This window comes from Oncorhynchus mykiss, chromosome 16, assembly GCF_013265735.2.
Source record: "Oncorhynchus mykiss isolate Arlee chromosome 16, USDA_OmykA_1.1, whole genome shotgun sequence".
NCBI classification, from domain to species: domain Eukaryota; kingdom Metazoa; phylum Chordata; class Actinopteri; order Salmoniformes; family Salmonidae; genus Oncorhynchus; species Oncorhynchus mykiss.
The window spans coordinates 61,036,726-61,048,785 of record NC_048580.1 but is presented as its reverse complement, the minus strand read 5'-3'; the positions used below and the strand labels follow the sequence as shown (position 1 = coordinate 61,048,785).

General features: G+C 41.4%; 1 protein-coding gene across 1 annotated transcript in view; it reads right to left on the bottom strand.

Moving 5' to 3' along the window:
• Window positions 1-1,657, bottom strand: part of LOC110492492 (dedicator of cytokinesis protein 3) — a 103,808-nt gene extending 102,151 nt beyond the window's left edge. The window contains 1 exon segment of the mRNA XM_036947493.1: window positions 907-1,657. Within this exon segment, the coding sequence (XP_036803388.1) occupies window positions 907-943 (37 nt within the window). The 5' untranslated portion in view covers window positions 944-1,657.
• Window positions 1,658-12,060: the final 10,403 nt, after the last annotated feature.

Genomic DNA, 12,060 nt, shown 5'->3' with positions numbered 1-12,060 from the left:
TAAAAACGACATTATTTTATTTAGGAATGTAGTGAAGTAAAAGTTGTCAAAAATATAAATAGTAAAGTGCAGTTACCACCAAAAAAACCCACTTAAGTAGTACTTTCAAGTATTATTACTTAAGTACTTTACACCACTACTAGCACTTTCCAAATAATTCGGCCTACATGGACCGAGCATGAAGACGAGGGATAGGGCAGCGTTGGTTGTAGTATGCTAAGTAGCAACTATTGTAGTAGCGAGGTAGTCGTGGTGCTATGTTATAAATGCCGACAAGTATATGGCCTACGCATAGTCAGACTGTAAAACGTAAACTACACCTGTTGGCAGAACGCTATCTCATTGCCCCCTCGTGGTTTCCAGTCGAATAGCCTTTTCAGCGATGTAGGCTCTGCCGCTCTTCAACACATGGATAGAACACTGTGATTGACGCATTTTCAGAAGTCAAAAAAATAAATACAGTCTATGAATGAATGATAAGGATACTGTAGCCTTATAGGTTGTATGGGTATAGACACTGGTGATACAGTCTAATAGAGGTAGCCCATCTAGCCCCTAAGAGGGTATAGGCTATCATCCCACGCAATAACCTAGTCTTTGCATTATCTTATTTTTTACCAGTTATCTTCAGCCATTAAGCACAGCTGATAAACTATATGGTTTGTAAACTATAATTAGGCTCGCGTGATTTAAAGATATATGAAACATTAATTGAAAGACATTGTGATCGTTAGCTGAGAATATCCTACAGTAGCCTAGCCTATAATAACCTGTATGACCAAACATGATATCATCACAACGCTTCTTCATTAGAAAATAAGCAGCTTTGAAAGAGAAAAGTCAATGAAATTGAAAACAAGCAATCAAAAATGAAAAATGTCTATATAAAATACAGTATGGACTCACCAACTCCGATTTTTTCATCTTCTGTTGGTATCCACATTTTGGATTTTTTTGTTATTTTCCCACTAGGAGACCAAGCCTCATTCTGTCGATATCGTGGGATAATGTAGCTAAATGAAATCTATAAGAATATCCCAGACTCCTTCGATACGAACGGGATAAACTCCATAGAAATCTATAACATAAAAAGGACCACAAATGTCTTAACCCGCGATTTCTTTATCTCCCGGGTCTGCTCTGCTCGCCGTCTCCTAGTCACACACTGATGCAGTCTCTGTGTCCACCTACCCAACACACACGGTAATCTAATCTCTGAACGCTATTATTGCAGCAGCATCTCGATAGGAACGGGAATAGTTTTTTTTACGGTTTATTTATTTATTTCCCAGGTAGTCATTAGCCTATGGCTCAGCTACCAAATCGGATATCGGGTCCCACTCCCGGCGGTAGAGTTGAGTCGTTAGATGATAATTAGCAGTCGTGATATTGTCCGCCGGTCCAAACTGGTCTTGGGGTGCAAGAACAATTCAGAAAACTGCGATATACAGTAAAATGCGCCATCTTCATGGTCATCACGACTCGTTTTGTCAATACCGCTGTGTCAAGCATTTGCAAATGTAGATTGGACTGTCGGTGAGTAACTCGATGGCAATTGCATCTATCAGTAACTGCGCTTTAACGGTCATGGGCTACCTCGGCAGCATCTGATTTCACTGCGCTTAAAATTGAATCTGCTGAACCAAGCTGCATATGCTATTAGACTACATCAGTTATGGAACCAAGACAGATGTGGTAAGGCTTTTCTAGCCGATAATTACAGAAGAATAGGCCAACCACCATCAGCAAATGGTTGCAGAACCTCTATTGGTCCAATAAACACTGAACATACTCCTTGGGATATACATTTTGGATTTTGTTTAATTCACATGAATTAATAAAAAATGGAAAAGGTGAACTTGCTCTTAATTACAGTGCATAGCCTACTCAATAACCCCCCCCCCCCCCCCAAAAAAAAGTAGGCTATTCCTCCCATCACATTGGCAATGTGTTCTGGTTTGGAGGGAATAGGCCTAAGTTATGATCAACTGGTAGCCTAGGTTGTATTCAGAAACAACCCCTTGTCAAAGGATATATAGTTTAACCTGCATGTAACATTCTCACAGATAAACGCCATACAACATTGTGCACTTAGTGTTGGCTGTTGCAGGTGGGTGTTGAAAATGCTACTGTGCTGTATGCAGGCCTATACCCAAATGGACCCTCTCCCCAGGATGACACCTGCGGTTTTGTCTATTCATCTGCCTGTGTTTTTCTCAGAATCTAAAGACTAGTTCCTTCTTCTGCATTGCTGTACAATGTGATCCTTGTTGCCCTCAATAGCCTCCAACATCTCAGTGGGTTCTTGAATCTAGTCTGCCCCTCTCTCCAGTGCTTGCTCTTACTGCATTGCTTAGTGGATTCAGAAAGGCAAAGGGTTTAAAGAATGCTGCCTGCTTGCCAGTATTGAAACCCATTAAAAATCAACTCAGACTAATCCTCATGAAACTATATTTCTAGGCAAAACAATCTAATATTTCTGCCTTGAAAACCAACACAGCTACCTGGAGTATTACATCATCATCCCGTTGTCCTGGGTGATGGGTCAGAGCATGATATGATCAGCAGAATGTAGTGCTGTATATTGAGAAAAAAATATGTTCCTGATTAATTTGTTTTACTGTAGATAAAGCTGTTTCCTGTGTAAATAAACAGATTTATAGAACGTTATTATCTGATGATTGACCGTCTCAGAATGTGTCTTGTAATTACAGATGAATCTATCTCTGATGTTCAGTTCCATAGAGTAACTAGTGTGTTGGATGCTGAGTAGGAGGAAGGCCAGTGTTGTGCAGTGCTATGTCCTCATCACAGAGACTCCATACTGACTCCCATCCGTCCTTCATCTCAAGTGGAACACTGTGGGCGGTGTTTTAATCACATACATAAAACTGGATGAGTGTGTGTGCAGGTTTAGCACTACAGCAGGGTCTTAGCTGATAAAATGTGTAGAAATTAAATGTAAACATCTAGCTTGACATATGATTTCTACTCTTATAGAAACATATTTGAAAATGTCAACACTGCAAACGTGTAAATGTGACGAGTTTACAGCATATTTCAAAGATTAAACATTAGGCTGGGTATCAGACAAACAAGACCTGATGAGAAGTTTGATATGAGCCCTAGCCTAGTATGCAAAGGCACTATGGATTTATTTTCCCTGGTTGATACAGACGTTCTCAGGAAAGTGATATCACAACTTAAGCCTTCTGCCTGCCTTCTCGATCCTATCCCCACCCCACCACCTTCTTCAAAACAGTTTTTAATTGCATATCTGAAGAAGTGCAAGCTATTGTTAATCACTCCCTGTTCACAGGCACTTTCCCCACTGTACTAAAAACTGCTATGGTGAAACCCCTTCTGAAGAAAAGTAATCTAGATTCTTCAGTTTTTTGCCATTTTCGACCAATCTCCAAACATACATTCTGTAAGCAACATTCTGGATAAATTGGTTTTCAAACAGTTAAATGCCTTTTTAAGTGCCAACTGTATTTTTTTTTAAAATCCAATCTGGTTTTCGTGCCCACCACAGCACAGAGACAGCCTTAGATAAATTGGCAAATGATCTTAGAGCCAACACCAAACACCTCTCTGTCCTTGCGCTTGGATTCAAGTGCTGCATTTGACCATGCTGACCATGATGTCATTCTGGACAGACTGGAGAGGTGGTTTGGCCTCTCCGGTCTAGTTCTAAATTTGTTTAGGACCTATTTAACTGGTTGGGAGTTTTTTGTCACCCTTGGTGAACATAACAGAGAAAATACATGTGGCATTCCACAAGGTTACATTTTGGGTCCGGTACTGTTCAGTTTATATATGTTACCCCTTGGCAGCATTATCAGAAAGCACTTCATTGATTTTCACTGCTACACAGACGATACACAACTTTGCATTTCCATGTCACCAGAGGATTTTAGCTCCACAGATAAATTATTAAACTGTATTGGTGAGTCAAATACTTGGATGGCTCAACTCTTCCTCCAGCTAATTCACGGGCAATAAAGATAAAACACCAGGTAAATAACCTAGGTGTTATTTTAGATTCTGAACTCAATATTGAATCACACATTAGTAATATGACCAAAATACCTTTTTACCACCTGAGGAACATTGCCAAGGTGTGGCCGTTTCTCTCTAAGGCTGATACAGAGAGACTCATCCATGCTTTTATGGATACTGTCCTGTCTGGTCTACCCAAGAAAGCCATTGGTCAACTGCAAAACATACAGAATGCTGCCGCACGGGTACTGACCAAGAACAGATGGAGGGCACACATTACACTGGCTGCCTGTGAGTTTTAGAATTCATTTTAAGATTCTTCTATTGGTTTTTAAATCAATCCACGATTCTTCACTACAATACATGTCAGACATGCTTTTAACTTATGTACCCAGTAGTTCCCTCCGGTCCTCTGGCACTGGCCTTTTAACTATCCCAAAGCCTAGGACCAATAGGCATGGAGAGGCAGCCTTCAGTTATTATGCCCACAGCCTCTGCCAGAGAACCCGAGGGGGGCTGAAACTGTGGACATATTTAAAAGAGATCTTAAAACATATTTTTAGCTTTGTTTTTCCTTAGGTAGCTTTTTAGTCGTTCAGTTTTTATTGCTATTCTTTAGTTTTTTTTTTAGTAAATATTTGATTTTCATTGTTTTTATGAGTTTTTGTCTGTGAAGAACATATCGTTGCATTCCATATCTGAAAATTAGCTGTAAAAATACATCTCAATTTGAACACAATGTAAATATAATATTGTGTTGAACATTGGTTGGTTAGTGACAGTCACTGAGAGGATGGTATGGTAGAGAGTGGTATACTGCACCATCTAGGAACAGCAAACCTGGTATTTTAGTAACAGGTGCAAGGGAATAAACTCAATTAAAATGAACTTCAATCAATGTAAAAGTATTTATAAGGTAATTACCAAACTCAGAAATGTGATATTCTGGCTCTACATCTGATGAACTTCTTGCTTGAAAGATGTTTTACAGATGTTATTGTATAGTTTAATACTATTTGGCTGAGGGAATGTTTATCACTCTGTACACCAGAGGGTTGTGTGGATCACTGGTCTATGGGCACTGGGAATGCCTACCACAGCAAGAGGTGATATCAGTTTCAAAACCCTCCATTCTATCATACCACGGAAGCCAGAGGAGGAGGTAGTAAGAACCATGCAGTGCTTCCTCATCAATCATTTACCTTCAGCCACTCCAACTCTCCATCTCTCTCTCTCTCTCTCTCACACACACACACACACACACACACACACACACACACACACACACACACACACACACACACACACACACACACACACACACACACACACAAGCTTTAACACACACACACACACACACACACACACAAGCATTAAATCACACACACGACACACAAACAGCAGCTCTCTCTCTCTCACACAAATACACAGTTCAGCTCTCGCTCTCCATCTCTCTTTCATACACATGCAACACACACTTCTTCAAATCATGCGTTGCCCTCCAGTTTAAAATGTCTCTCTCACACACACACACCTCTGATCAAACACAGCACAGCAGGGGTGCAACTTTCACTGGCGACGGAATGGCATTCCGAAATTTAATTTTTGTCCCCCCCAGTTTTATCATTGGAATGTGATGCAAAACGAGGCAATGGTGTGCTTTAGGACCATGCGGATGCCTCCGAGTGGTTGGGTAGGCTGTTTGGAATGTTTATCCGACTGCATAAAAAATATATAATAATACCCCCCCACTTCTAAAACCAAAGTTACGCTCCTACAGCACAGACACTATATGCTACTCTCTTATGGACACACAGACTAATGCATACATCGGTCCTCCATCTCTTCCTCTCATACAGTAAGTATATTCATTCAGACAAAATAGCCCCTGCTTGCATCAACACCCACACAGACAGAAAAATACATTTATTCCTGCTCCCTCTCCTACACTTAGGCAGACACTATCCCGCCTGTTTTCAGCATAACACAGACTCACACACATACCCTAGCTCTCCCACTCACACACTCTCATACAGACCAAAAGACACACACACACATTTTGAATTCTGTCCAGGAAACTACACTGAATAATAATATAAAATGCAACATGCAACAATTTCCAAGATTTTACTGAGTTACAGTTCATATAAGGAAATCGGTCAAGTGAAATATATTCATTAGGCCCTGAATTTCACATGACTGAGAATACAGATATGCATCTGTTGGTCACAAATACCAACAAAAAAAGTAGGGGTGTGGATCAGAAAACGAGTCAGTATCTAGTGTGACCATCATTTGCCTCATGCAGCGCAACACATCTCCTTCGCATAGAGTTGTCCAGGCTGTTGATTGTGGCTTGTGGAATGTTGTCCCACTCCTCTTCAATAGCTGTTCAAAGTTGCTGGATATTGGCGGGAACTGGAACACACTTTCGTATATGTCGATCCAGAGCATCACAAACGTGCTCAATGGGTGACAGGTCTGGTGGGTATGCAGGACATGGAAGAACTGTGTCATTTTCAGCTTCTAGCAATTGTGTACAGATCCTTGCGACATGGGGCTGTGCATTATCATGCTGAAACATGAGGTGATGGTGGCAGATGAATGGCACGACAATGGACTTCAGGATCTTGTCACAGTGTCTCTGTGCATTCAAATTGGAATCGATAAAATGCAATTATGTTCGTTGTGTGTAGCTTCTGCCTGCCTGCCTGCCCATACCATAACCCCACCATGGGGCACTCTGTTCACAATGTTGATATCAGCAAACCGCTTGCCCACACGATGCCATACACACTGTCTGCCATCTGCCCGGTACAGTTGAGACTGGGATTCATCCGTGAAGATCACACTTCTCCAGCGTGCCAGTGGCCATCGAAGGTGAGCATTTGTCCAATAAAGTCGGTTATGACGCCAAACTGCAGTCAGGTCAAGACCCTTGTGAGGACGACGAGCACGCAGATGAGCTTCCCTGAGACGGTTACTGACAGTTTGTGCAGAAATTCTTCGCTTGTGCAAACTCACAGTTCCATAAGCTCTTTGGGTGGCTGGTCTCAGACGATCCAGCAGGTGAGGAAGCCGGATGTGGAGGCCCTGTGCTGGCATGGTTACATGTGGTCAGTGGTTGTGAGGCCAGTTGGACATACTGCCAAATCATCTAAAACAACATTGGAGGTGGCTTATGGTAGAGAAATGAACATTCCATTCTCTGGCAACAGCTCTGGTGGACATTCCTGCAGTCAGCATGTCAATTGCACACTCCCTCAAAACTTGAGACATTTGTGGCATTGTGTTGTGACAAATATTATATTATATTATAAATATATAAATATTTAACTGAAAAATTACATTTACGTATGTATTCAGACTCTTCACTCAGTACTTTGTTGAAGCACCTTTTTCAGCAATTACAGCCTCGGGTATGATGCTACAAGCTTGGCACACCTTTATTTGGGGAGTTTCTCCAATTCTTCTCTGCATATCCTCTCAAGCTCTGTCAGGTTGGATGAGGAGCATCGCTGCAAAGCTATTTTCAGGTCTCTCCAGAGATGTTCGATCAGTTTCAAGTCCTGGCTCTGGCTTGGAAACTCAAGGACATTCAGAGACATGTCCTGAAACAACTCCTGTGTTGTCTTTGCTGTGTGCTTAGGGTTGCTGCCCTGTTGGATTGTGAATCTGTGCCCCAGTCTGAGATCTGAGCGCTCTGGAGTAGGTTTTCATCAAGGAGCTCTGTACTCCGCTGAAAAACATCCCCACAGCATGATGCTGCCACCACCATGCTTCACCGTAGGGATGGTCGCAGGTTTCCTCCAGAGGTGACATTTGGCATTCAGCCCAAAGTGTTCAATCTGGGTTTCATCAGACCAGAGAATCTTGTTTCTCATGGTCTGAGAATCATTTAGGTGCCTTTTGGCAAACTCCAAGCGGGCTGTCATGTGCCTTTTAATGAGGAGTGGCTTCCGTCTGGCCACTCTACCATAAATGCCTGATTGGTGGAGTGCTGCAGAGATGGTTGACCTTCTGGAAGGTTCTCCCATCTCCACAGAGGAACTCTGCAGCTCTACAAGGTTGATCATCGGATTCTTGGTCACCTCCTTGACCATGGCCCTACTCCCCCGATTGCTCAGTTTGGCCGGGTGGCCAGCTCTAGGGGGTCTTGGTGGTTCCAAACTTATTCCAACTAAGAATGATGAAGGCCACTGTGTTCTTGGGGACCTTCAGTGCTGCAGAAATGTTTTGGTCTCTTCCCAGATTGGTGCCTTGACACAATCCTGTCTCTGAGGTCTACGGACAATTCCTTCGACCTCATGGCTTGGTTTCTGCTCTGACATGCACGGTCAACTGTGGGCCAGTATATAGACAGGTGTGTGCCTTACCAAATGATATCCAACCAATTTAATTTACTGAAGGTGTACTCCATTCAAGTTGTAGAAACATCTTAAGGATGATCAATGGAAACAGGATGCATCTGAGCTCAATTTCGAGTCTCATAGCAAAGGGGTTGAATACTTACAGTTGACGTCGGAAGTTTACCTACACTTAGGTTGGAATCATTAAAAATCATTTTTCAACTACTCCACAAATGTTTTGTTAACAAACTATAGTTTTGGCAAGTCGGTTATGACATCTACTTTGTGCATGACACAAGTCATTTTTCCAACAATTGTTTACAGACAGACTATTTACCTTATCACAATTCCAGTGGGGCAGAAGGTTTACTGGACGGTCGATGGTGCCTTTAAACATTTTGGAAAATCGGAAGTTCACATACACCTTAGCCAAATACATTTAAACTCAGTTTTTCACAATTCCTGACATTTAATCCTAGTAAAAATGATATATCTTAGGTCAGTTAGGATCACCACTTTATTTTAAGAATGTGAAATGTCAGAATAATAGTAGAGAGAATGATTTCTTTCAGCTTTTATTTCTTTCATCACATACCCAGTGGGTAAGAAGTTTACATACACTCAATTAGTATTTGGTAGCATTGCCTTTAAATTGTTTAACTTGGGTCAAACGTTTTGGGTAGCCTTCCACAAGCTTCCCACAATAAGTTGGGTGAATTTTGGCCCATTCCTCCTAACAGAGCTGGTGTAATTGAGTCAGGTTTGTAGGCCTCCTTGCTCGCACACACTTTTTCAGTTCTGGCCACAAATTTTCTATAGGATTGAGGTCAGGGCTTTGTGATGGCCACTACAATACCTTGACTTTGTTGTCTTTAAGCCATTTTGCCACAACTTTGGAAGTATGCTTGGGGTCATTGTACATTTGGAAGACCCATTTGCGACCAAGCTTTAATGATGTCTTGAGATGTTGCTTCAAGATATCCACATTATTTTCGTCCCTCATGATGCCATCTATTTTGTGAAGTGCTCCAGTCCCTCCTGCAGCAAAGCTCCTCCACAACATGACGCTGCCACCCCCGTGCTTCACGTTTGGGATGGTGTTCTTCGGCTTGCAAGCCTCCCCCTTTTTCCTCCAAACATAACGATGGTCATTATAGCCAAACAGTTCTATTTTTGTTTCATCAGACCAGAGGACATTTCTCCAAAACGTACAATCTTTGTCCCCATGTGCAGTTGCAAACCGTTGTCTGGCTTTTTTATGGTGGTTTTGGAGCAGTGGCTTCTTCCTTGCTGAACGGCCTTTCAGGTTATGTCGATATAGGACTCGTTTTACTGTTGATTTCTTTAGATTTTCCCATGATGTCAAGCAAAGAGGCACTGAGTTTGAAGGTAGGCCTTGAAATACATCCACAGGTACACCCCCAATTGACTCAAATGATGTCAATTAGCCTATCAGAAGTTTCTAAAGCCATGATATAATTTTCTGGAATATTCCAAGCTGTTTAAAGGCACAGTCAACTTAGTGTATGTAAACTTCTGACCTACTGGAATTATAAGTTAAATAATCTGTCTGTAAACAATTGTTGGAAAAAGTACTTGTGTCATGCTCAAAGTAGATGTCCTAAACGACTTCCCAAAACTAGTTTAACAAAAAAATTGTAGATTGGTTGAAAAATGAATTTTAAATACTCCAACCTAAGTGTATATAAACTTCCAACTTCAACTGTATGTAGCTAATAGCCCTTATACAGTATGTCGATACAGCATGTGGCCGACAAAAATATTTAACTGAAGTAGCTGCGTGTGAGTGTGTGTGTGTTGAACTGGGTTATTTCACTACGATTGGGTCATACCACAAAGAGTGCCTTTTGCATCCCTTTGCTAGTTACAGTGCCTTGCGAAAGTATTCGGCCCCCTTGAACTTTGCGAACTTTTGCCACATTTCAGGCTTCAAACATAAAGATATAAAACTGTATTTTTTTGTGAAGAATCAACAACAAGTGGGACACAATCATGAAGTGGAACGACATTTATTGGATATTTCAAACTTTTTTAACAAATCAAAAACTGAAAAATTGGGCGTGCAAAATTATTCAGCCCCTTTACTTTCAGTGCAGCAAACTCTCTCCAGAAGTTCAGTGAGGATCTCTGAATGATCCAATGTTGACCTAAATGACTAATGATGATAAATACAATCCACCTGTGTGTAATCAAGTCTCCGTATAAATGCACCTGCACTGTGATAGTCTCAGAGGTCCGTTAAAAGCGCAGAGAGCATCATGAAGAACAAGGAACACACCAGGCAGGTCCGAGATACTGTTGTGAAGAAGTTTAAAGCCGGATTTGGATACAAAAAGATTTCCCAAGCTTTAAACATCCCAAGGAGCACTGTGCAAGCGATAATATTGAAATGGAAGGAGTATCAGACCACTGCAAATCTACCAAGACCTGGCCGTCCCTCTAAACTTTCAGCTCATACAAGGAGAAGACTGATCAGAGATGCAGCCAAGAGGCCCATGATCACTCTGGATGAACTGCAGAGAACTACAGCTGAGGTGGGAGACTCTGTCCATAGGACAACAATCAGTCGTATATTGTACAAATCTGGCCTTTATGGAAGAGTGGCAAGAAGAAAGCCATTTCTTAAAGATATCCATAAAAAGTGTCATTTAAAGTTTGCCACAAGCCACCTGGGAGACACACCAAACATGTGGAAGAAGGTGCTCTGGTCAGATGAAACCAAAATTGAACTTTTTGGCAACAATGCAAAACGTTATGTTTGGCGTAAAAGCAATAGAGCTGAACACACCATCCCACTGTCAAACATGGTGGTGGCAGCATCATGGTTTGGGCCTGCTTTTCTTCAGCAGGGACAGGGAAGATGGTTAAAATTGATGGGAAGATGGATGGAGCCAAATACAGGACCATTCTGGAAGAAAACCTGATGGAGTCTGCAAAAGACCTGAGACTGGGACGGAGATTTGTCTTCCAACAAGACAATGATCCAAAACATAAAGCAAAATCTACAATGGAATGGTTCAAAAATAAACATATCCAGGTGTTAGAATGGCCAAATCAAAGTCCAGACCTGAATCCAATTGAGAATCTGTGGAAAGAACTGAAAACTGCTGTTCACAAATGCTCTCCATCCAACCTCACTGAGCTCGAGCTGTTTTGCAAGGAGGAATGGGAAAAAATGTCAGTCTCTTGATGTGCAAAACTGATAGAGACATACCCCAAGCGACTTACAGCTGTAATCGCAGCAAAAGGTGGCGCTACAAAGTATTAACTTAAGGGGGCTGAATAATTTTGCACGCCCAATTTTTCAGTTTTTGATTTGTTAAAAAAGTTTGAAATATCCAATAAATGTCGTTCCACTTCATGATTGTGTCCCACTTGTTGTTGATTCTTCACAAAAAAATACAGTTTTATATCTTTATGTTTGAAGCCTGAAATGTGGCAAAAGGTCGCAAAGTTCAAGGGGGCCAAATACTTTGCAAGGCACTGTATGTAGAAATTGTGCACCAATATTGTATTTTAAATACCTGCTAAATGTAGTGCCCTTTAATATAGACCACATGGAAAATTCAATAAATCAGATTTTCTTTCTTCATACAGTGAGGGGAAAAAAAGTATTTTGATCCCCTGCTGATTTTGTACGTTTGCCCACTGACAAAGAAATGATCAGTCTATCATTTTAATGGTAGGT